At 34.5% G+C, this 23,204-nt stretch overlaps 2 protein-coding genes across 5 annotated transcripts in view; both read right to left on the reverse strand.

Moving 5' to 3' along the window:
* LOC133849080 (neuronal acetylcholine receptor subunit alpha-7) overlaps window positions 1–23,204 on the reverse strand; it is a 217,785-nt gene that overhangs the window by 21,040 nt on the left and 173,541 nt on the right. For all 4 annotated transcript variants that reach the window (XM_062284944.1, XM_062284943.1, XM_062284942.1 and 1 more), the window contains exons 7-9: window positions 5,772–5,847; window positions 5,292–5,486; window positions 181–267 (exon numbers count right to left, since the gene is read on the reverse strand). In XM_062284944.1, coding sequence (XP_062140928.1) covers window positions 181–267; window positions 5,292–5,486; window positions 5,772–5,847 — 358 coding nt within the window. The remainder of the gene's footprint in view (window positions 1–180; window positions 268–5,291; window positions 5,487–5,771; window positions 5,848–23,204) is intronic.
* LOC133849087 (C-type lectin 37Da-like) lies at window positions 7,288–7,931 on the reverse strand. The gene is made up of 2 exons (XM_062284959.1): window positions 7,822–7,931; window positions 7,288–7,763 (listed from the first exon to the last, which is right to left on the reverse strand). The coding sequence occupies exons 1-2, from the start codon at window positions 7,907–7,909 to the stop codon at window positions 7,315–7,317; spliced, it is 537 nt and encodes a 178-aa protein (XP_062140943.1). The 5' UTR covers window positions 7,910–7,931; the 3' UTR covers window positions 7,288–7,314.

The following is a 23,204-nucleotide window of genomic DNA, read 5'->3' on the forward strand; positions in this document are numbered from 1 at the left end:
AGCGAAAGAAGTTTAAGTTAAATCTTCACTGATTAGTTCGAGTTGAGAAGAAAGAGAGCTGAATGTTTGAATGTGCATTAATTATACAATAAACATTATTATCATTATTATTATTATTATTATTATGTCTGTACTAAATAGAGAGATTTGTGTATAATTTTGAGTGTGTGTTCAACTTACCGAGCAGCGGCACGGCATCGGATGTCGCTGGCATCGTTTCCGCGACCATATTCAGGAAGACTGTGAGCGATAGTAAAATAGTAACTCCTGAAAGAATGCAGCAAAAATTTTATGAGCACACAGCGAGTACGTTTTTTTGTCGAGTGTGTTCGTGTGTGTGTGTGTCAGTTGTGTGTGTGTGTTGAGTGTGTTAAGGTAGAGTTAAACAGAGGGAGAGAGAGAGAAGAGAGAGAGATAAACAGAGAGAGAGAGAGAGAGAGAGATTGAGAGAGAGGAGTGTAGTGGAGCACATTAAAGTTATTATTATAATTGTTATTGGAGAACTGTGAAGTGTTGCCAGACTGTTTGCAAAACTGAGTTTCCTGCGTCGCTGCTGCCTTCTTTCTTTCTTTCTTCGCTGCAATTTGGATGCACGTGGATGTGGTATGTAGATATTGTAGAGATTACGATTACGATTGCGATTGCGATTACGATATTTGCTTTTTTTTTGTAATTGTCGCGCCTTTTTCTCCCGTTTTCTTTTCGCGCGATTTCGCATCGAAAAACTACTACCGTATTCTCTGCGCTGAACCTCAAGTTGTGCTTCCACGTCCGTTGTCCGTTCGCAAATTTCGTGTTTGTCACCCAAAAAAACAAAACAAAAAAATACACCAACTACATTTTTCTATAAAAACAATATATGAACAGACTCACACACACACACATTTGGCACACTCACACACTTATAAACAGACTCTTGCTTGTACTTCTTGCAACTTATCATTATTTATGGGCAGCTGGCGTTTGTCAGTGAGTGCTTAGTCCTTATCAAAAGTTGCTTTGCCGCCTTTTTCAATACCCTGCACACACACTCTTGAGCAGCGACTAGCTTAGCTATTGCCTAATTTTGATTGCATTATGTACTACTACTGTAAAAGAAATGATAGACTAAAGTAATGCTTTACTAATATTTAATATTAATAATAGAATAATAATTCTCATAATTCTCATTCATAATATTCTTTTTATTTGCTTAAATTGTCTATATCGATTGTTCTTTTGAAGGAACGTCCTTTTTTTTTAAATACTGTTTATTAGTTGTTTGCTTTCCTAATTTTATGCGATGTTCCAAATTTCGCTTGTTCCACACATTTCAGAGTGACCATATTTGACAATCTTTAATACCCTAAATTTGGCACAGAAATTGTAAAAAAAAGAAATTTATTGCCACACTTAATAGGCAAACAAAATGCAATTAGCAAAACTTGCCAAGCACATATTAATATTTTCATTTATTTTATATTTCATATACAGTCTTAAGACTCGACAATTTAATTAATGTCATTTCTCTTCATGAGAGAATGTCCGAGACGCTTCCATTTATTTATTTTTAAATTATGCATCTAAATGGTTCTCTTTACTTTATCGATATGATTTCGGACTAATAGGTTTTCTATTTTTTCGCATGTGGAGCATCGACACACTTAAAATTTTGTTGTGCTGGGAGCTGCGGAACGAAATGACTCCGTTTTTTTTTTTGTTATGTGGAGAGCGCTTTAGCAAACAAAAACTATGCAAAACTTCATATAGTATTGTTGTTTTTATTCACTTCGATGCTAAAGTGCCGATATACTGCTATTTTATATTTGTTTTTTTTTTTTGTTTTTTAAGAATTGTTGCACTTCATAAATATATATAGTATTTTATATTTGTCTACCTCAAGGGAATGTTTTTGTAATCAATGTTTGTTCCCCTAATTATAGCAAACACTTCATTGTTGTTGTTTGTATTGTGTGTAAACTCTAAACATGCTCCAAATTTTTACCAAAAAAAAGGAAACTAGACAACATTCTATTCATTAATTTGGTGGGCAGGCAACTAGCAACTACGGAAGTTGAAAGCAACACTGGCGCCATCTAGCGCTCAACGTTGCGTCTTCACTTGTATGTGTTTCACTGTGTTTGTGTATATGTGTGTGTGTGTGTGTTTGTTTGTGGAGTAGAGTACAGGGTATTTGTGGCGCCTAAGCAGCGCGTTTAATGGAACGTTTTTGTGCTGCGCATATTTTATGCCTTGCTCTTTTGAGGTTATATAAATTATGTCAAAAGTCAGTCAGGGGTATGCGGGGGACTAACAGAGAGAGAGAGAGAGAGAGAGAGTGAGGGAGAAAGAGGAAGGCCGCCAAAAGTGTCGGGCAAACATAAATTAGCCACAGGGTTTTACGCAAACTTGTCTATTATGCATGAACCACGGCTGGCGGCCCTAATGCGTTTTGCTACACACACACACACACACACACAGTCACATACACACACCCATACACACACACGCTTTCGTTGACAGACACGCATATATGGGGTGGGGGGTTTGTTCTCTATGAACAATTTTTAAAATATGGCATTTTTTGTCGGTATTTTTTTTTTGTTTTCGCTTATTTTTTTTTCTCTTGCTGACAGCTGCAAGCAAAAGTTTTGCTACGTCTTCTCTTGCTGCTCATAAACGCAATATATATAGAAATGTATCTATATATAGAAATGTTGTATGTGTGTGTGTGTGTGTGTGTGTGTCGGAGTCTCGGAGTTTTATATAAATTTTGCTCGTTGTATAAAAGTATTGTGTAAATTTTTTGACATGCACCATATGCTGCGCGTGTTGAAAGTACGTGATGAGCTTCAGATGCCAATGCTCTGTGTGCTCTGCGGATGAGCTGCAAAGCATTTTGCCACATTTTCGCATAACTTTCCTTCAATCCACAAGCTGTCTTTGTGTGCGTCTGTCTGTTCCTTTCGAAATTGGTCAAAATGAGCCCAACAGCAGTTGTTGCCACAAACTCTTGGCACCCAGATCAACGAGCGAAAGATCGTCGCAAATTAACAACATTTGGCAACAGATTTACTCGATATTCGTTTCTTGTAATTATTCAGAATTTCGAATTCAGTGGCTTTAAGATGTGGAAACTTTCGTTTTGATACCCGTTAACCATAGGGTAAACGGGGTATTTTAACTTTGTGCTTGCAGGAAATTTATGTAATAAGCAGAAGGAGAAATTCTCGACCTCATAAAGTACAATCTGGTATATTTTGCACTTTATGGTATATATTTTAAATGTAGTACTATTTCAATATACCAAATATAACCTTTGGTATATTATTAACATGGTATATTTTGAATATATTACTATTTCAATATACCAAATATAGCCTATGGTATATTATTAATATTCTGCACCCTATGGTATATTTTGAATATATTACTATTTCAATATACCAAATATAGACTTTGGTATATTTTTTAAGTATGTTATTTTTGTGGAATTGTAATTTGGTATATTTTAAGAATAATACCGCCTTCATTAAAAATGGGTAGCGGGTATCTCACAGTCGAGCACACTCAACTATAGCTTTCTTACTTGTTGTTTGCCATTTGGCATTTGCAGTGGATTATGACACAGCAAATCTTTTTGCTAGGAATGTTGTACTTTACGGGCTTTTTGCAGGAGAATTCCCTGTAAATTCGAGGAGCTGCTAGCTGAGTGTATTATACCACATTTGTTGACATGGTTCGAGATGAAAAAGAAAGAGCATGTCCTAGTGTAACCAGCTCAGTTATAAAGAACATTTATTAAAGTTATCGTAATATGAAATTCTATTCTAGATATTCCAACAGTTTTCTTTTGCTTCCTTTATGATTGATTGATTTAAGATTTATTTATCGTTTTAATAGAGTTTAAAAAATAAATAAAAATGAAAAAAAAAACGCTGCTCCGAAAAAAAAAACAGAATATCTAATTAATATTACTCCTCAAAGTTGAAACTAAATTCGGTTGCATATTATGCAAAATTAGCTTTGATTAGACTTTGATATGCACTTGGCAACCGTTCTAGTGTAAATCTGGGCACACTGTACAATTCCTTTTGAAGTTAGAGTCTCATTTAAGTTGTGCTGATTACGCAACGGGCAACTGAATGCAATTACTTTATATGGTCTTAATACATCAATAAAAAATCGAAATTAAACAAATTATCAATTCACTTGTTGGATATGCATCTGGCAACCCTATTAGTATACCTCTGGTCACACTGTTAATAAGTATTGATAGTTCGATACAAAACTTGTATGAAGTTCGAATCTCTCTTAAGTTGAGCTCTCGATGTAAAAGGTAACTACTTTATAGTACATCATTAAAAACTTTGTTTTACGCAAATTAGATTAACTAGTTTCCAGGGTATGTGTGTATGCGACTACCGATGACTGGCTGCCGAGACTGCAGCGAATGCATTAAGATGCAGAATTTGTATATTGTAAATATTTAGTATTTGCGTGTTTGTGTTTTGTTTTGAGCTGCGCTTCTTGACATGGTTAACAAACGTGTATAGAAATATGCCATACTGTATAGAAATAAATATACTATATATACATATATATATATATATGAGGTTCAAGGGGTCAAGGCTTTGTGCTCATTTCAGCACGCTGTGTGTTTGTGTGTGTGTGTTTGTGCGTCCTCCGTCCGTTTGTCGTTTTGTCACTTCTCGTTGAAAGGTTGTGCCATATTTTACAGTTTTGCCAGCGCTGACTTTGATTACAAATGATGGCGCCTTCTTTTGTTGCTGCACTCTCGCTTTGTTTCGACAGCGGCAACGGAGATAGAGAAAGTGAGCAAGAGCAAGAGAGAGAGAGAGTGAAAGTTGCCATTGCCAGCGGGCATTTTGCATATGAGTAGTTAGTCAAGGTTCACCTCGGCGTATACGTAATATGCTGTAGCAAAGAATGCGCTTCCGTTTTGACAACTACATATATACCCTATATACAATGTGTGTGTGTGTGTGTGTGAGTGTATTTTGTTTAGATTTGATTTATAGAGCATGCAAAAGGTTTTCTCGGCCTACAGAAAGTCTAACAATTAAATATCGCAACGCACAAATTTTTATTTGTTTTTTTTTGTTGTTCTTTCTATTATGATTATTTTAAATTAGTTTTAGTTTTTCGTTTAAAGGGAAAGGGAATTGTTATTGTTGTTGTTTGTTGTGTGTTTAGTTTTGTATTTTTTTTTTTAAAGTTTAGTTTTTAGTTTTGTTGAAGTAGAAGTAGGAGAAGTAGAAGTTGAATTGATTTGGTTGTTGGACACTTACCAAGCGATAGCTTCTCACCAGAATCTGGTGGCAGTGTAAAACCTAGCAGTGCCATCGAGGCGATCAATACGCACGGCACAATCAAATTGAAAAAATAGTATAAAGTTTTGCGTCGTATCAAAATGGCGAATGTTATGTCAATATAAGGTTCTGGGCAGCAATTATAGTAGATTTCATTACGTTTACCGGGCACACCTTTTTTGGGTATGCACAATATATATATGTGTGGTTATCGATAGTTATCGATAGTATTGGAATAATTTTGATTTGATGAGATGAATGTTGGTTGGTTGGTTGGTTGTTTGATTGGTAGGAGGAGGAACGAGGGCCATATGCAGAAGAAGAGAAGATGAGAGAGATTAATTCATTAACAAAGATTAGATTAGTATTAGACTATAAAAATATTCATCAATTAGTATGCATTCCCTATGTTGTTATCGTTATCGTTATCGCTCGTTGTATGTGCGTGTCTTAACTTACCTAACAAGTCCCATTCGCCGTTGGTTATGAAACTTGAGATGTCGCCACCAGCCTCATCTTGCAATTGCAAATCCAACTGCAAATAAAAAAAAGAAAGAAGAACGAAAACATTCGAATGTTTGCGTTAATGTCGGAATGTGTCCATCGTATATAAATGTATGTGTGTGTGTGTATATAATGTATATTTAATCCGCATTTGGTGTGTTGTTGATATTATTATTCTGGTTGTTGTTATTATTCGTTCATTTATGCTGCTTGCTGGGATTTGTGGCCAAAGTCCGGCACACTGAGACAAGCTTAAGCTGTTGACCAAAAAGGCTGCAAAATGTAATAATTTTATCACCAAAACAACAAGACACACACACATACACTTGAATGTGTGTACTTCTCATATGGACACACTAAATACTGCTTAAGCTGCGCTAAAGTCCTCGACAAGACCGTTCAGTGGTTTACCCTCAAGACCAAAATCTCACACACACAAACACACTCTCACATACTTTTCTATGTGCTAAGCCTTATTCACACACACACACACACACAGACACACTCACACATACTTGAGTTAGATTCCCGAAAAAAAAACTTGGCCCAATTACAAATTGATTTATCGCACTTACACTTAACAACAGTTTATGCGATTTGGTTTTGCACAAGTTTTATTTTCGCCCAGCGACAGAATAGACAGAAAGAGAGAGAGAAAAACAAACTTAAGTCCAATAAATTACTGTATATTTCAGCGAGTCAATTGAATGTTAGACCCGCAAATACCCAGCACAAATATCTATAATAGATTTCAAATATATATCACATACATATAGAGATAGCAAAGTGTTGCTTATAAGGTATGACTCAAACTCATTTAAATACTATCGATTACGCATACATTACTATCGAGTAAGCACAATCGATAGATTTAAATCACAAATTTTGTAGTAAAAGTGATAATAGTAAAATACAATAATATTGAGTTATAGGATTTTACTATCGATGAAAGTTTTATTGTTGGATTCTATCGATAGTAAGCTTTGTATTCGATGTAAAATTCCTAGAATTATAAAAAACGAAAATGTATAAATTATACATTTAAAACTCTTAGCTGGCATTTTATAATTATTTATTGAAATAGCCCTTGGAAATGTTTGTATAGTAGCGATAGAAATTTGCAAATAAAAGTGAACGAGGTAAAAATTTAATTTTATTGTTATTTTTGTTTGTTTCAAATAAATTGCAAATTGCATGAACAACGATCTTATACTATCGATAGCAAATTAGCAGTAATTCGATATGCAAAGCTATCGAATAGATACAAGAACAATGATTTCAAACTATCGATAGTAAATTACCATTACTTCGATTTGCAAAGCTATTGAATCAAGATCAGAAAAAAACTATTCGACACTATTGAGTCGTAAGTTATCGAATCAACTATTGTTAAAGTAATCGGGAAGCCTATAATAATAATTGTAGCTAATTGTAGCGGACAATTTGCATTGCAAATGAATGAACGTTTATTGAAGATCTTGCAAATCGTGCAGATCGTTTACCAAACAACAAATGACACTGTATAGGGTTGACGAGCTTCGCAAATGTAGTTCATGTTGGCGGTGCAAGGCTGATCATTCATTTCTCTCACCAGCGGATTTTCGCGATTGTAGACCAAATGATCGCAGTGCTCGTTATTGCCAGCATTATCGGGTTGTCCGCGTGCCCAGGCATCGATGGTCAAGGCTTTGCCATTGGCAAACCAAACGTGCTCACTTTGTTTGGCCAAATCGGTGCCCGATGTCCAATAGTGATTGGGATAGCCAAAAGAGTTCAAATGGTTGGCGATCGCCTGCCATTCCTGAGTGGTCTCCAAGCTGATCAAACTGGCATCCATGCGACGACACGCCTCAAAGGCAGCAAACCAATTGGCTTTAATAGTGTTCTCAAAATAATAATATCCATTGCCGATTTGCACAAACGGTGTCACCTGTAAATCCGTGGCACCTGCATATACACATTTGTATAGGGTTTTATTTGGTTTATGTGCTCTGGTCACACTCACCTTCCTTGATGGTGGGCGTGATCGTGTGTGCCAGACTTATGGCAAGCCAGGCAAACAAGCTAATGAGACGCGCTGAATTCTTAAACATTTTCACTTTCAAATGAATACAATTGCATCGCAGCAGCTTTCTTTTATACTCCCCAAAGCTTCTATACGCTCTTTTATCAAGGTATTTTGCACTTTTTGTTTATCACTCTTGAACACGCACAATTAAATTGAATGTTTTATGATAAGTCATTTTTTATCAGCACATACATTCCTTTCATTGATTGGAGAGCAGCTAATAATAGATTTTGTAGGTCGAGCAAATTGCATATTTCTAATTGTTTATACCATTTAGAAAGTGCATAAAAAAGGGGAATTTGAAAAGCAAAATAATGTTAAAGAAAGTTGAATTGACATAAGCACGCACATCATTGTAAATCAGGGTGTGCACTACATATGTCCTTAACTGTAGTATCATTATGTCTTTTGCTGCCCACAATGCTGTCATTTTGTCAATAAAAAGTCATATAAAACTCACGCATAACTTTTGCAAGTTTGAGTGTGAGTGTATGTGTGTGTGTGTAACTTGTACAGTTCGGAAAAACAAACAAAAAATCGCTTTTCTTACTTGTTTTTCGCTCATCTTTGGGGTTGGGTAAATACAAGTATATTTTGTGCTGGTTTTTTTGTGATATTCCTTGTCCAATGGGCGTCATTTGGCTTGTTTAGTTTGCTCCTTAGATATAACATATATAGTATATGTAGAATGTGTGAGGGTCAGGAACAGTCGAAGAAGAAGAAGCAGAAACAGAAGAAGCGACTCGAACTGGGGTTGATAAAACTTTTCTCATTTAAATGTTCCAAAACAAAAGAGGGCGCTAGACAAACAGCAGCAGCAGCAGCAGCCGCATCTCTTTCGCCTTTTGTGCAAATCAAGTCAAAGTCAAAAAGTGTTAATGTAGTTGTAAGCAAACACACACACACACACAGACACACACCATACACACACGCAAAACTTAATTGTAGCTGTGCTTGCTGAAATTCATTTATTTATTTAGCATTTTTTCCTTTTTTGTTGCTTGCTAAGACTATGTCTTAGAAATTGCCAAAATGAAATCCAAATAGTCTCTTTCACTCACTCACTCACTCATAAATTAGAAGATTTCTAATTAAAACTATTTAACTTTTGTGAGCGATTGTGAGATCATAATTAGATTTACATTTGTTCAACAACAATTACACAAAATGCTGCGCTGATGAGATGTCAACATTAATACCATTTGAATGGTTTCATGACTTAATGAGTGCACTCATCTATGCTGTGTCGCTAGTCATAAATCAATTTGTTTTGACTTCGATGAGAACAAAACCGAAATCCAATGAAACTGAATTTCATAGATACAATAATGTTGTTTCTACTTCCTTCCATCAATCCGCTAAAAATATGGCAGAAGGGTATTTTAATTTTGTGCCTCCACGATACATAATTAACAAGCAAAAGGAGTCGAGACGATATAGATTTATCCGTCTGTCTGTCTGTCTGTCCATCCATATGAACACTTAGATTTCAGAGACTGTAAGATATGGAGCTATAATTGTTGGCTTTTGTTGGCAATCTGGTATTGATATGCCAAATATAGCCGTTGGTATACTTTTAGTATGCGGTGTATTTATTTAGTATATTTTATAATTAATACTAGTACTATATTTTTCGTATTTGGTTTTGGCCTTCGGTATATTTTCGGTATATTTATGCGATACATTAATTTAGTATATTTCATAATATACTATATTCTTATTATTTGGTATTCTCCTGCGGTATATTTTTTAGTATCTGTGCGGTATATTAATTAAGTATATTTCAAAACTAATACCGGATTATGTTTTTAGTATTCGTATTGGTTTATTCTTAGTATTAGTTAGTGATATTTGGTATATTTTTAGTATTTTGCGGTATATTATTAGATATATTTTAAAACTAATACCGCACTATTTGGCACTGTTGAGCACACTCGACTGTAGCTTTCATACTTGTCGTTTTTTGTCAATCTTAAAGATTAAATCACCATCGCCCATAAAAAGCAAGTTGCGCTCATCAAGTGTTGTGACATTTGTCTTCCCTTTTTTAATGCAAAATACTGTCAGCTAGTTAAGTTTTAACCTATTGGGGCAACGATGTTAAGCAGTTGCTTTTAAATAAACATAAATATTTAATTTTAGTGTCAACTATTAAACGTAATCCTCTTGCTCTTAGTTTTTGCTTAATGGCTTTTGTTGTGCGCGTTAAAAGAAAAAAAAACAAAAAGCGATGCAACATTTTCGATTTTCTTGTGTTTTTTTTTTGTTTTTGTCTTGTGCTTGTGGCCCCTTGACGCCAATTTGGCCATTTTCATTTTATGGCCAGAAGGGCTTCGACTGCTTGCTGCGCTGAGCTGCGTTCGAGCTTCATTAAAAATTGAGACACCCGCAGACAGGACTTTTACTTTGCCTGCCTGCTTGCCTGCTGTTACGACTCGTTTTACTTTCTCTCTATGATATGCAGCAGAAATATGCAAAAATACATTTGACTTGAAGCAACATCATCAAGTTGCATTTTATAGCTACTTTTACTCACTACTACAACATATAAAATAGATCTGATTAACTTAATATTTATGCAATCAAATACCTTTTCTTTACAATTTGGAGGCAGTGAAATTTTTCGGGGCAAAAATTAATGAGTATAAACAAAAGTGTGTTTAAGTGATAAGATAAAAGTTATGGCCACAATAAACGAGATAAATGGCACGCTCTATTCGTCTGAGGTGGAATAGCATAAATTGGGGAAGAAAGAAGAGTTTTAGTAAACTAGAAACTGTATGAAGAGTAGAGGGAAAATTAAATAGTATTTGAGAATAATAAACATTGTTTTTCACATTTCCCACAAGCGAAATAAGATTAAATTAAGCATTTAACTAAAAATATATTTAGATCAATAAATGTTAGATAAATAATATGATATAGTAACAGTATATACTGGAAAAAGTATTTTTTGTGTAGGAGCATTAATTAGTATTACTGTCATACGTAATATTTTATATAGTATATACTGTTATTATAATATAGTATAATATACTGAAAAATTATTTTTAATAAGGGCATTTTGTATATCAGTATTTATTTGGTATAATAATTGTACATATTGAAAAAGCTACTTTTTTATAACAGTATTTAATATGAGGGCGTAATACTAATTGTTTTCTTTATGTAAATAAATTAAATCCATTTAGATAATTTAGCTCAATTTTAAATATATGAAGAAATGTTTGATAAATTGCTAAGTGAAAATAGTAATAATATTTTGTATAACAGTATTTCGTATAAATATAATACTATAATACTGTTTGTTTTCTTATTACACCCAAAAATTAGCTACTTTAACCATATGCACATATATTATCCCTAAATATTTACTATATATACACATTTTTCAACAATACCAAAACATTTTTCTAGACAATTTTTTCAATCGTTTGCTATTCAAAATCAGTTTGTAAAATCAATTTAAAGTAGTTTGCCTTTCTTAATTTATTTCAAATTATGTTTTCACCTGTCTCTTGTCAAAGTTTAAGCTCTGAGCGAACAGTTTTGCGGAGCGGAAGAGGACAAGACAAGACACTGAGCACCGTGTTGTGTATTAAAACTGTCGCTGATTAACCCAAGACGACTTTTATTTGTTGGCCGACCCTAGCTTAACCCTTTTTTTTTTGTGCTGCCTCTTGTATAACCCATTTAACTGTCACAACAGACTGGGCCATATATATATACATATATATATATATATATATACTACGTATACAGCGAGACGAAGGATTGGGAAAAAGTTGTGTGTGACAGCAGCCACTCAATAAACTTGAGCACGTAAAGTTTTTGCATCAACATAAAAATAAAACTCAAGTCGTTGGCAGCGCGCACAATTTGCTAAGCTGCGTTTACCTATTTTTGGTATTTTTCGTACTTTGGTATTTTTGTGCTAACCCAGGCCAAAGTAAGTCTCTGTGTGTGTGTGTGTGTATGTGTGTGCGCGTTTATATCGGGTTAAGAGGGGTTAAGAGTGTGGGGTTAATGTTAACTGCGTACTGGAATACTGAATACCAGCTGCTGCCATTGGCGTTACGCAGTTTTAAAGTTTGCTGCTAACTTTGCCTTTGACATTCACGACGTCATTTGCACTGGCTAAAAAATACAGAACTTACATCATTTGCCTTAATCACACACTAAACTCGTCCTTTAATAAATGTTCAACAAAAATTAGCATAATTTCTAATTCGTATAATAATTCTGAGCAGCACATTAAATAGTATTTGATATCAATAAACAGTATATTAGTTATACCTTTTTTAAACTTATTTTTTTTAAAAGAAACTTCTTGTATATCAATTTAAATAAATAATAAACTCCATTTTGATTAGCTTAATAGATGCTTTAAATAGTTTTGTAAGCTGAAGACAGTATTTTTTTAACTAAATAGTACTTGATAGCAATAAATAGTATATTATTTATATGCATTAAATACACATTTTTAAACATCTCTTCGGTCTCCAAATCGTTTTGTATTTAAATTTCAATAAATCGATTAGTAAGCTAAAAACAGTATTTTAAATATACTACAGTAGTTAGTAGTTAGTACAACAGTATTATACTGATTTTCTTAAAGAGAATGATTGTCCAATTCAGAACTAATACAATACATAATACTAACAATAATGGGCAAATTGCTAATAACAATAGTTAGATAAGTTATAAAAGATGAATGCCAAACATAAATTACGAATGACTTTCTTAGATCAATGTGGCAGCTAATGAAAATGCAAATAGTACTTATTACTTGCCATCCAATCAAACAGTGCGAATGATTGATGGCTTAAGAACCACAGTGAGTTCAATTAAATGCAAATCAGCATCAAAAGTGAGGTTAAGTGCAAATTTAAGATATGCCAGAAGAAGAAGATGATGAAGAAGAAGAAGAAGAAGAGGAAGTAGTATTTAGTATCGAAATGCACTCAACACGCTTCCACGGGTATCAAAAAGGAATGCAAGCAGTCAACTAGTCATCAACATCATCAGCATCAAAACGTCATTATCGCATTGAAGTCGTCGTCATCATCATTTTGCTGGCAGGCAGAATTAATCGCCAGCCAAACGAAATCGACTTTGCTGATGGAACTACTACATATACATACATACATACATATAGTATAGTATAGTAGTAGGGGTAAAGAATGGCAAATGGATTGAGGCTCAGAGATTTTGTGCTGCAGAGATAAGCACTTACGACGCAGCCAGGGCCATTGTCAAAAAGTTTTAGCGATTTCGAATGGCTGCTGATGCTGCTGCCTCGGCAAACTACTTGTCATCTGCCCGCTGGTGTTATACGAGGTAGGCAAACAGCACGGGTGGGGAGTGGGGTAGGTGGAGGTTGAAGGAGCAGGAGAAGGCAAGGACAAACGAGTCCTTCGACCAGTATCTGGGGGTTTTTAGCTATGGCTCTGTGTGTTCGCTCAGCTTAGCCTTTGTCTCAGTTACAGTTGAACTGACATTGAATTAATTGCAATTGCTTTGGCGCTGCGATGTGATACGCAAGAGTGCGACAACAATACAGATAGAGAGAAAGAGAGAGAGAGAACACCACTTGATGTTTACACTGCTCGACAGCGACAAAGCCAATAACAGTTGCGAGACACTGTAAAATGGCATGAAGGCAAAGGCAAAACAGCATCTCGATAACATCTCGAGCAATAACTGTTACACTAAACGTTATAGTAACCGTTTTGGGGCCAAGACTTCTCTAATAACTGAGGGCTCAAGTGAAAGAGTGTAAGCCAGTAGCACTTACTCTGCGGCTCAATAGTTACCGCAACAGTTATAAAATTTATTCGATATGATAACAGTTGTTGTTCTATTGGCAATACAAGTTGAAATTGTAGTTCATATAATAGCAGAAATATGTTAGGCAGCTTCACGACTTTTTGCCATCAGAATAGTAACTAAGCAAGTAACAGTTACTGTGACTCAATAGTGACACTGTAACATCTGTACAATTGTTTCCTAAAGATAACAGTTGAAAAAGTTGACAGTGCAGTTCAATTAATAGTGAAAGTATGTTAGATAATGTAAAAGTAACGAATAAAAAGTTACTGTGACTAAATAGTGACTGTAAAATAGCCGTTGAAAATGTTGAAATTGTAGTTTAATTAATAGTATAAATATAATAGGTTAGTATGTATTAACGGATAGAAGTAGCGAATATAAAAACAGTTACAAGATATTCTAACACAATACATAGTAACTAGGCAAGTAACAGTTACTGTGACTCAATAGTGACACTGTAACGTTTGTACAATTGTTTCCTAAAGATAACAGTTGAAAAAGTTGACAGTGTAGTTCAATTAATAGTGAAAGTATTTTTTATATAATGTAAAAGTAACGAATAAAAAGTAGCAGTTACTGTGACTAAATAGTGACTGTAAAATAGCCGTTGAAAATGTTGAAATTGTAGTTTAATTAATAGTATAAATATAAAAGGTTAGTATGTATTAACGGATAGAAGTAACGAATATAAAAACAGTTACAAGATATTCTAGCACAATACATAGTAACTAAGCAAGTAACAGTTACTGTGACTCAATAGTGACATTGTAACATTTGTACAATTGTTTCCTAAAGATAACAGTTGAAAAAGTTGACAGTGTAGTTCAATTAATAGTGAAAGTATTTTTTATATAATGTAAAAGTAACGAATAAAAAGTAGCAGTTACTGTGACTAAATAGTGACTGTAAAATAGCCGTTGAAAATGTTGAAATTGTAGTTTAATTAATAGCATAAATATAAAAGGTTAGTATGTATTAACGAATAGAAGTAACGAATATAAAAAACAGTTACAAGATATTCTAACACAATAGTAACTAAGCAAGTAACAGTTACTGTGACTCAATAGTGATTATACAATTTGTACATTTGTTTTGCTAAAGATAACAGTTGAAAAAGTTAAGATTGCAGTTCAATTAATAGTAGAATTATATTAGATTATGTGGAAGTCACGAATATAGAAAGCAGTTACAACAAAAGTAGCAGTTAATTTGGCGAAATAGAAATAGAAATCTCAAGTACAACAGTTAACATTTATTGTAACAGTCAGAAGACAACCAAAAACAGACGCAGTAATGGCAGCAAAAGTAACAGTTACTGTTCCAGTAGCAGTCACAGTTACAGTCGCTGTGAACGCTTCTGTTACAGCTGCCGTTTTAATAACACTAAAAAAATACAAACTGCAGTAAAAGCGAGAGAACGTTGGCAAGCCAAGTAGTATTTGCAATTGAACAAGACCGTTAAAAGTAAAAGTAGCTGCAGTACAAACATGTTGAAATCGCAGTTACTTTCACAATGTATAGTAACAGAAAAAGTCACAGTTAAAGCATCACAAAGTTAACACCTGTAAAAGGGTAACAACAGGCTGCATTTAACAGCTAATTAACATAGGTAATTATATGAAGAAGCAAGTAAAAACCACACTGAAGTGTTCATAGTGTAAATGGGCCACGAAAATTGGGAAATGCCATCAACGACGAGACGAACAAAAATAATTAATTTATGTAAATAAGTCCTCTCGAAACGTCGCGCTGCGTTTGAAAACAATTAAATTTTCGGGGCGAAAAGTCTTTTGCGGCAACTTCCACCAGATTTTTGTTTGTTTTCGTTTTTGTTTTTTGGGGTGCACAACTAATGCATTTGCAATGCGCAGGCCAAAGGAAATGAAATGCAAAGAAAGCCAAGTAGTTGAGGTAGCTGGAAGCCAGAAGAGCGAGCGAATGAGCGCGACGAGTACTTGCGTACTTATCACAAAAAAAAAAAGTACGAGTACCGGGTACTGAGTACATATTTTTGATGACACTTATTACTGCAGTGGACAGCAGCAGCAGCGCTTCGCTTAGTGCTTTGCTTGGCTTCGCTGGGTGGGGACACTCAAGGTCGCGTCTGGACAGGCGCAACTTGTCGCATATTTATCTAGTTGGCAAGTGAGGGTTACGTATAGAAAAATGCCTGAGAAAGCCACTCGACAACGGCTGCACTCCAAGCTGTTTAACCACACTTGTGACATACCCTTACACTGAGTTGAGTAGAATAAATGCTTATTTCTAACCATATCGCACTTAATGGTCACTTTGTTTTAGCTTATTTTAATGAGTAGTAAAAATATATAACAAAATATAGTAATTACAAAATATCATAATACTATACATCGCGCATAAAGTTGCTTAGGTTGCCTTTTTGCCCCATTTAGTTAAAAAAGGCCGTTAAGTGAGATATATTTAGCTGCAGTTGTAGCTTGCGAATTTTGAGCACTTTGCACTTTAAAAATTTCAGCTTTTCGCTTCAAGACAACTTATATTGCTTAATTTAATATTTATTCGCTTGGCGATCTTTTTTTCGTTCGGTTCGGGACTTAAGGTCGTTAAGTGTGTTACTTTAATGAAACTGCAATTTTTGCAAATTTATAATCCTAATTGGTTGTGAATTTAAAATATTTTTTTTATTAAAAAAGTGATGTTGCTTCTCTAAATGTGATTTATTTTAGCTGCTAAATTTCCTAGACACATCTGTGGCCGCTAAGTGAGAAACATTAGGATTTACGATTTAACGTACACTTCACAAACCTAATTGGTTCGAAATTTAATATATTAAGACTACAACAAAAATGATGTTGTTTCTCTAAATGTAATTTCTTGTAGCTGTCAAATTTCGTAGTCTAGTCTGTGGCCGTTAAGCGAGATACTTCACAAATCATGTTGCTCCACTATGTTATGTCTTATCAGTCAGCCGTCCAGAGTTGGCCGGTAAGCGAGATACATATGTATATTCAAATGGTATTTAAGCAAAGTTGCAAATGTTATAACCCTGCATTTAGAGTATTACGTTGGCCGTTGTTGTTGGGCACTTATGTTTCCATTTGATTGCTGGGAGTTTTACCTTGAATCTAGCTAACTTGGATGCAGTTTCACGTCCAGAAATTTGTTTACTTCGCCAAGCTATGCGCTATTTACTTAACAACCTCTCTTCTGTTGACGTCGTCGTCGTTGTTGTCGTTGTTGTTCCTTCTACTTCTTGTTGTTAGTTGTTGTTTGATTATTGTTGTTGCTTTTGTTGCTGTTGCTGGTTTATTTGCAATTTGCATACACTTTTCTTCTTGTACTCGTAATTGGGTAATTTAAATTTTGTTTGAAGTTTTGCACAACATTTCTTCAGTGTTTGTTTCGTCTCTTTGTTCGTTACGAAATGCAAGCAAACTCGAAGGTAAAGCCAAGGCTACGATTTATACTATCTAAAGCACACTCTTTTTTTTTTTTTTTTTTTTTTGTTCGATAGCTCTTTCTGTCTTTCATTCTCTGTTTCTCATTGTTGAATCCAAATCAAATTCTTTTGTATTTGGCATAGCAAAAGGCATTATCAATCAATTGAAGTGCTATCTGCGCTATTGCAAAGCGACCAAATCAAAGTAAAGCAGCAATAGTTGAATTAATGGCATGTTTGCCCAAGCATGATCACACTGCTGACGTTAGGCAAATGTCATTACAGAGCCCACACAAAAGTATTCATTCAGTGTAAGAACACTTCAAATGAAATGGATTCATGTAAAATTTTAGTCTTGAATTTTCTTTTTACTCGTTTAACTAATCAACATATATGGAAGTATACTGGCAACACTTTAGATGCAAATAAACTGAACACGTTGCGTATGAGTAATATTTTATATGGACATTAATCATACGCAGCGTTGTCTATGTTAATGCATATGGAAATAATGTTCTTAGAATAATGTATGACAATCAAAGGTGCACTTCAAATAAACATACTCTGCGTATGAGTAATATGAACTAATATGTTATTTGCATATTAATCATACGCAGCGTTGTCTAAGTCATTTTTTTGTAGTAGAAGTAATACTTGAAATTCATAACTAATTAAGTTTGTTTAGAAATGCTTAGCATAATGCTGGCAATTAAAGTTGCTCTTCAATTCAGCATACTCTGCGTATGAGTAATATTATATATATATGCATGTTACTCATACGCTGCGTTGTACACTTGACAACTAATTTATGGCACACTCGCGCTTAATTTGAATCTAATCAAAACCTTCTTTTAATTGCATGTTTTGTGTGGTATACATTTTTTTTGAGCTTAAATTTAATATCATAATAATTATTTTCAGTCTTTATGTTGGACAACAACGAAGACGCGAAGAGTAAAGCAGAGGACGCAGATGAACACACACACACACACATACACACACAGCAACAACAATGCTAACAACAATGGCAACAGCTGTAAGTAAGTGGCTAAGTGAGTATGGCCAAGAGTGCTTATTTGTTCAAGTGCGCTTGAATGAGAATAGCATGAGAACAGCAGCAAGAGTGTCGCAAAAGCAGATGCAGCAGAAGACGACAAAGCGCACTAAGAGATAGAGACAGAAAGAAAGAGAGAGAGAGTGAAGGAGGCGAGAGAAACAAAAGTGACAGTAAAACGTTGTAGGCGAAAAGAATGCTACAAAATTATAACCAACAGTCGCTAGCAGGCCACATCGCCTTCTCCCCTCCAACCCCACCCCCTCGACACACTCGTCGCTCATCACTTGTCTGGCGTGAGAATGACAACACACCAACCCCAACCCCAACCCTCATCCACAATGTGACACCCCAATGACCGGCTGCATAACTTTGAAGACACCAGCGAGCACACAAAATGTTTTCAGTCTAAGTTATATAAAGTGCTTAACTATAAGCAACAAAAGTAAAAAGGCACAGTTCCTCAACTATCTTTTTGAAAATAGAATAATATTTATTTTAAGAAATTTTTTTTTGGTAATTGAAAATATAAGCTCATTTTCATAAAACTTATTTTGAAAAGGCTAGACGAATAATAGTATTAAGTAAGTCTCATATTCTTCACATATTAAAATATTTCTAACAAATGAGAAAAATCGAAAAAATAATATACCCCCAAAAAATACCATATTTGGTATATTGATATATGTAGTACTACAATCAAAATATACCATACCAACTCAGACTCGTAGTAAGTAGGCATTTTTGCCCATACAAAAGTATTTCATCGCAACCAAATTTATTCAGAAACCATAAATGTTGTAGTTATTATTGTATGTATTATATCTCTATCTCTTCTAATCTCTAAGAAGGATGTAAATGTTGACAAAAATGCCAAATGAAAACAAATATATATATTTAGATTATATAATATTTTATTTTCATTCATATTTCTAAACAAATTCGATATGCATCGATATGATCTCGGCATATTTTAGTATTTTTCCGGTATATTATATGTCATACTGTTTTGCTTTTTAACTTGTTTTGAAGATATTTCTATTAGAATATCTTAACATAATTTCCCAACTAACCAATAAAATACTCATGAATATTAACTGCTATTAAGAATAATTTCCTCAATTACTGCTGCATTTGAAGCGCTCTTTCACATCAACAAATTGTTTAGGCTACTCGAAAATGCGTTTTTAAGACAACTCAACTAATTGAGCGATTTGTTGTCGGTTATCGGGTCTTTTGTGTGCTCAACGATAAGTTAATGTATTAGCAAATATGATCTTAATGCGAGTCTTAAGCATTGTCAAGTTGTTGCACGTAATACAAAATTAATTGCATTGACACAAACTCAATTCAACGCCAAATTGTTTAGCACCGAGGAGGGAGTTTGAAATTAGTTAATTAAGATTGGCAAAGGCAACAAATTAAAAGCTAAATATCAAAGCAAAATCATGTTGTTGACAAGATTAAACGTTGTGTGTGTGTGTGTTTATTTGTGGAATGTTTCAAAATTGTGTGTACTATTGAAAAATGGTTTACATTTGAAATAGTTTCAACTGTTAGCAAGTCACATGCAAACATTCTCTTTCAGCAATTATGTTTGTCGAGCTAAAAACGACAATATGGGCTATACAATGATTTAAAGAGGTTCTTAGCTTAGAACAATGGCAACAAAAATAACAAAAAAAAAAAAAAAAGAATTGAAATTGAAATTGCATCAAGTTTGCCAACTCTCTGCGCTTCTCTATGTTTCGTGCCTAGCAAAATGTGCACACAAAGTTGTTTATGACACATTTGGCATGTCAACATTTTGGTTGCTGTTTGCTCGGTTTGCTGCCCTTCCTCCTTGCCTTTGCCTTGCCTCGGTGCTATTCTTGGCCAAGCCTTGCTGGCCATTGCCAAGTTGGCATTGTTCTTGTGCCCTCTCTCTCAGCAGTAGTAGTAGTAGTAGTATTTTTGCATTTGCAAAGAATGAATACATACACGGGGAAAAATAAAATCTGGATTCAAAAGTATATTGTAAATCTTGATTTAACAACTTTTCGATCTTAGCAAAAACATTTAAGAAAGATGTAAGATACATATTTTGAATACAAGTGAGAGCGAAAGCAGAGCGGTATTATTCGTTAAATATACCAAACATTATACTGCAAGAATACTAAAAATATACCGAAGGACGTAGATACATATATCGATGAAGTACTGCATCCGAAATATACCTCAGGTCAAAATATACCAGAGAACAAAATATACCGTATTTTCAGCCAAAGCAGCTAAAACGGTAGCGGAAATAAAAATCATGAAACAAATATTTTAGTTTGAACAAAATCTTAAATCTAGATTTCGTTCTTCAATGTGCAATCTAGAATTATGATCATGATTATCAAAAGTAATTCAATTTATTTAAGAAACATTTGTTTACGGGGGAAAACGCCTACTTTGGCTGACAATTTGGTATATTTTGCAATCTGTGGTATATTTTTGATACACTATCATATTAATATACCAAATATGGACTTCGGTATTTTTAAAATATTTTTGCAATATATTAATTTGGCAGATATTGTAAATCTCAAAGTATACCAAATATTGTACCGCAAAAATACTAACATATACCGAAGGTTACATTTGGTATATCGATTTTTTCGTTGCAAAAATAAATATAAATAAAATATAATCTATATCTAATCTAATACTAAAATATTATCTAATTTGGTATATTTTAAGACTAATACCGCACGTTTTTGCTTTTATTCAAAGTGGGTGGCGGGTAGCTTACAGATTTTTTTCTCTGTACTCGCACTTGAACTAGCACTCACAGAACACACAATAGCATAAACACACACACACACAGAGACACACACAAACAAGCAAAAAAGGCAACTCAAATAAAGCGAGCGAATTGCATTTTATTTTCGAACACATTCTGTTGTTTGCATGTTGCATTTATTGATGTGCAAACAGCAGTAAAATACTCAAAATGGCCAAAACTAAAAAAAAACAACGACAAAGCAAAACACAAAACGTTGACTTCACTTTTCTGTATGGAGATATTGTTGTTGTTGTTTGGCTTCGCAAATTTAATTAGTCCACACACACTCACACATTCATAAATAAATCAAAAACTAGCATTCGCAAATATTTGAACACAAATATTTATGTAAATATTTCATATGCGAATTTAATATGTTGATCTTCTCAATTGCCTACTGCTGTCTACTGCTTGTTTTCCACCACATCGATTTGCAATTCGTTCGGTGTCAACAACTCTACTTACAAGTCGCATCCAAAGCTAATAAATAAATAAATAAATCTGTTTGATTGTTTTTGTGGCTTACATTTTCTCAATTTTATTAAACTTAAGCTATTGTTATTCTTATTCATTCGACAAATAATGCAAATTTAAATCAATATATTGCTAACATGATTATTGCTGCATCGATTGTGAACTTTGACATTGACGAAAAAAACATAAATAGAAATTTCAACGATATACTTTAATTTTCCAAAATAAAAAAATAAGACTTGTTTATCAATTAAAGTACTTATAAAGTTCCGTCACAATAGTATTTTCATTTATCGATAGCTGGTTATCGATAGTAAATGGTTAAAATGCACGAGTGTACATTAAATATTAAATTATTATATTATATTAATATAGATTTTGTTTGTGTTTTTTTTTTTAATTCCGATATCAAAGTTTCTTCACAAGATTTGCATATATCGATAGCTGTATTGTTATCGATAGTAAGTGCTCGAAATGCACTATTGGCTATCTGAGTCATTGTATATTATTAAAGATTTTATTCGTGTTCTCAATAAGCTTTTCCGATATCATAGAGTTCCCTCACAATAATTGTTTTTATCAATAGCTGTAAATTATTTAATATAGATTTTATTTCTCTTTTCGATCAACATTTCCGATATCATAGAGCTCCCTCACAATATAGTATTTGCAATTATAGATATCTGTATTGTTATCGATAGTAAATGGTCAAAATGCACTACTGACTATCTCGAGTTAGTATTAAGCGGATTTTAGTAGCTGAGTTTTGCCTTGGAGTATGCAACTTTGTCTCCTCTTTCCTCTCTCTGTGTTGTCTCCACAACAACAGCTGCTGAATCGCTGCCAAGGACTTAATGACTGTTTTGTTGGCGCCACAGAAAGCAAGTAGAGAGTCAGTGATAGGAATTGGGATTGGGATAGAGATGATGCTGCTGATGGAGATGGGCAAACAAAAGGGGTAAAAGATAAAGATGATGATGATGGCTAGATGATGCCAGCAGGCTGGCAGTCATGGCATATAGTTGCAGCCTCCATTTCCTGTCAGCGCACAGCTCGTCCTGTTACCGCTTTTCCTCTCCCTCTCCCCCGCGCTCTCTCTCTCTCTCTCTCTCTCTCTCTCTCTCTTTGGTGGTACGACAATCGTCGACCGTTGTCCGTTGTAGGTTCTCCGGCTGTCCAATGCTGTCTGATGCTTTTTGTCAGTATTTCAGTTCAGCTGCAGCAGCATTTAACTATAAGTAAAAGTTTTGCTGGTTGCTGCGCCTGATTACTTGCCACCCAATTGCAAAGCGAGGGAGAGAGAGCGAGAGAGAGAGATAGAGAAAGAGAGAGAGAGAGGGAGATAGCCTTATATGTATGTTTGGTCTTAGCTGCTGCCTTCGTTGGCATTTGCCAAGCGCTGTGGCAAAAGACAATAGCAATCTCTTCTCTTCTCCTCTCCTCCCCTCTTTTCACCTATCTCCCTTTCTCTTCCTCTCACTGTTTCTCTTCCTTGCATCGTTGCTTGCTCTCCTCTTGCTTGCCATCATACTGCCTTCATCCTGTCGCCCTATCTTGGCTGCCTTGTTCCGTTCTTTTTTTTTTCGGTGCTGCTGGAAAAAGTCAGTGTAAATTATGAAAATACTCGTTCCTCGTAATTTGTTGAGCCTGTGTGTCTGTGTCTGTGTGTGTGTGTTGTCTCTCCCTCTCTCTGTCACTCTCGCTGTATCGTAGTGTGTGCTTCCTCTTGCTCT

Source organism: Drosophila sulfurigaster, chromosome X (genome assembly GCF_023558435.1).
Source record: "Drosophila sulfurigaster albostrigata strain 15112-1811.04 chromosome X, ASM2355843v2, whole genome shotgun sequence".
Classification (NCBI taxonomy): Eukaryota; Metazoa; Arthropoda; class Insecta; order Diptera; family Drosophilidae; genus Drosophila; species Drosophila sulfurigaster.

Excerpts from the sequence above, each read along its gene's own strand:
- LOC133849087 (XM_062284959.1), bottom strand. The coding sequence starts at position 7,909 with ATGTTTAAGAATTCAGCGCGTCTCATTAGCTTGTTTGCCTGGCTTGCC. Across the intron at positions 7,764-7,821 it reads CACGCCCACCATCAAGGAAG|GTGCCACGGATTTACAGGTG; the intron begins GTGAGTGTGACC and ends GTGTATATGCAG.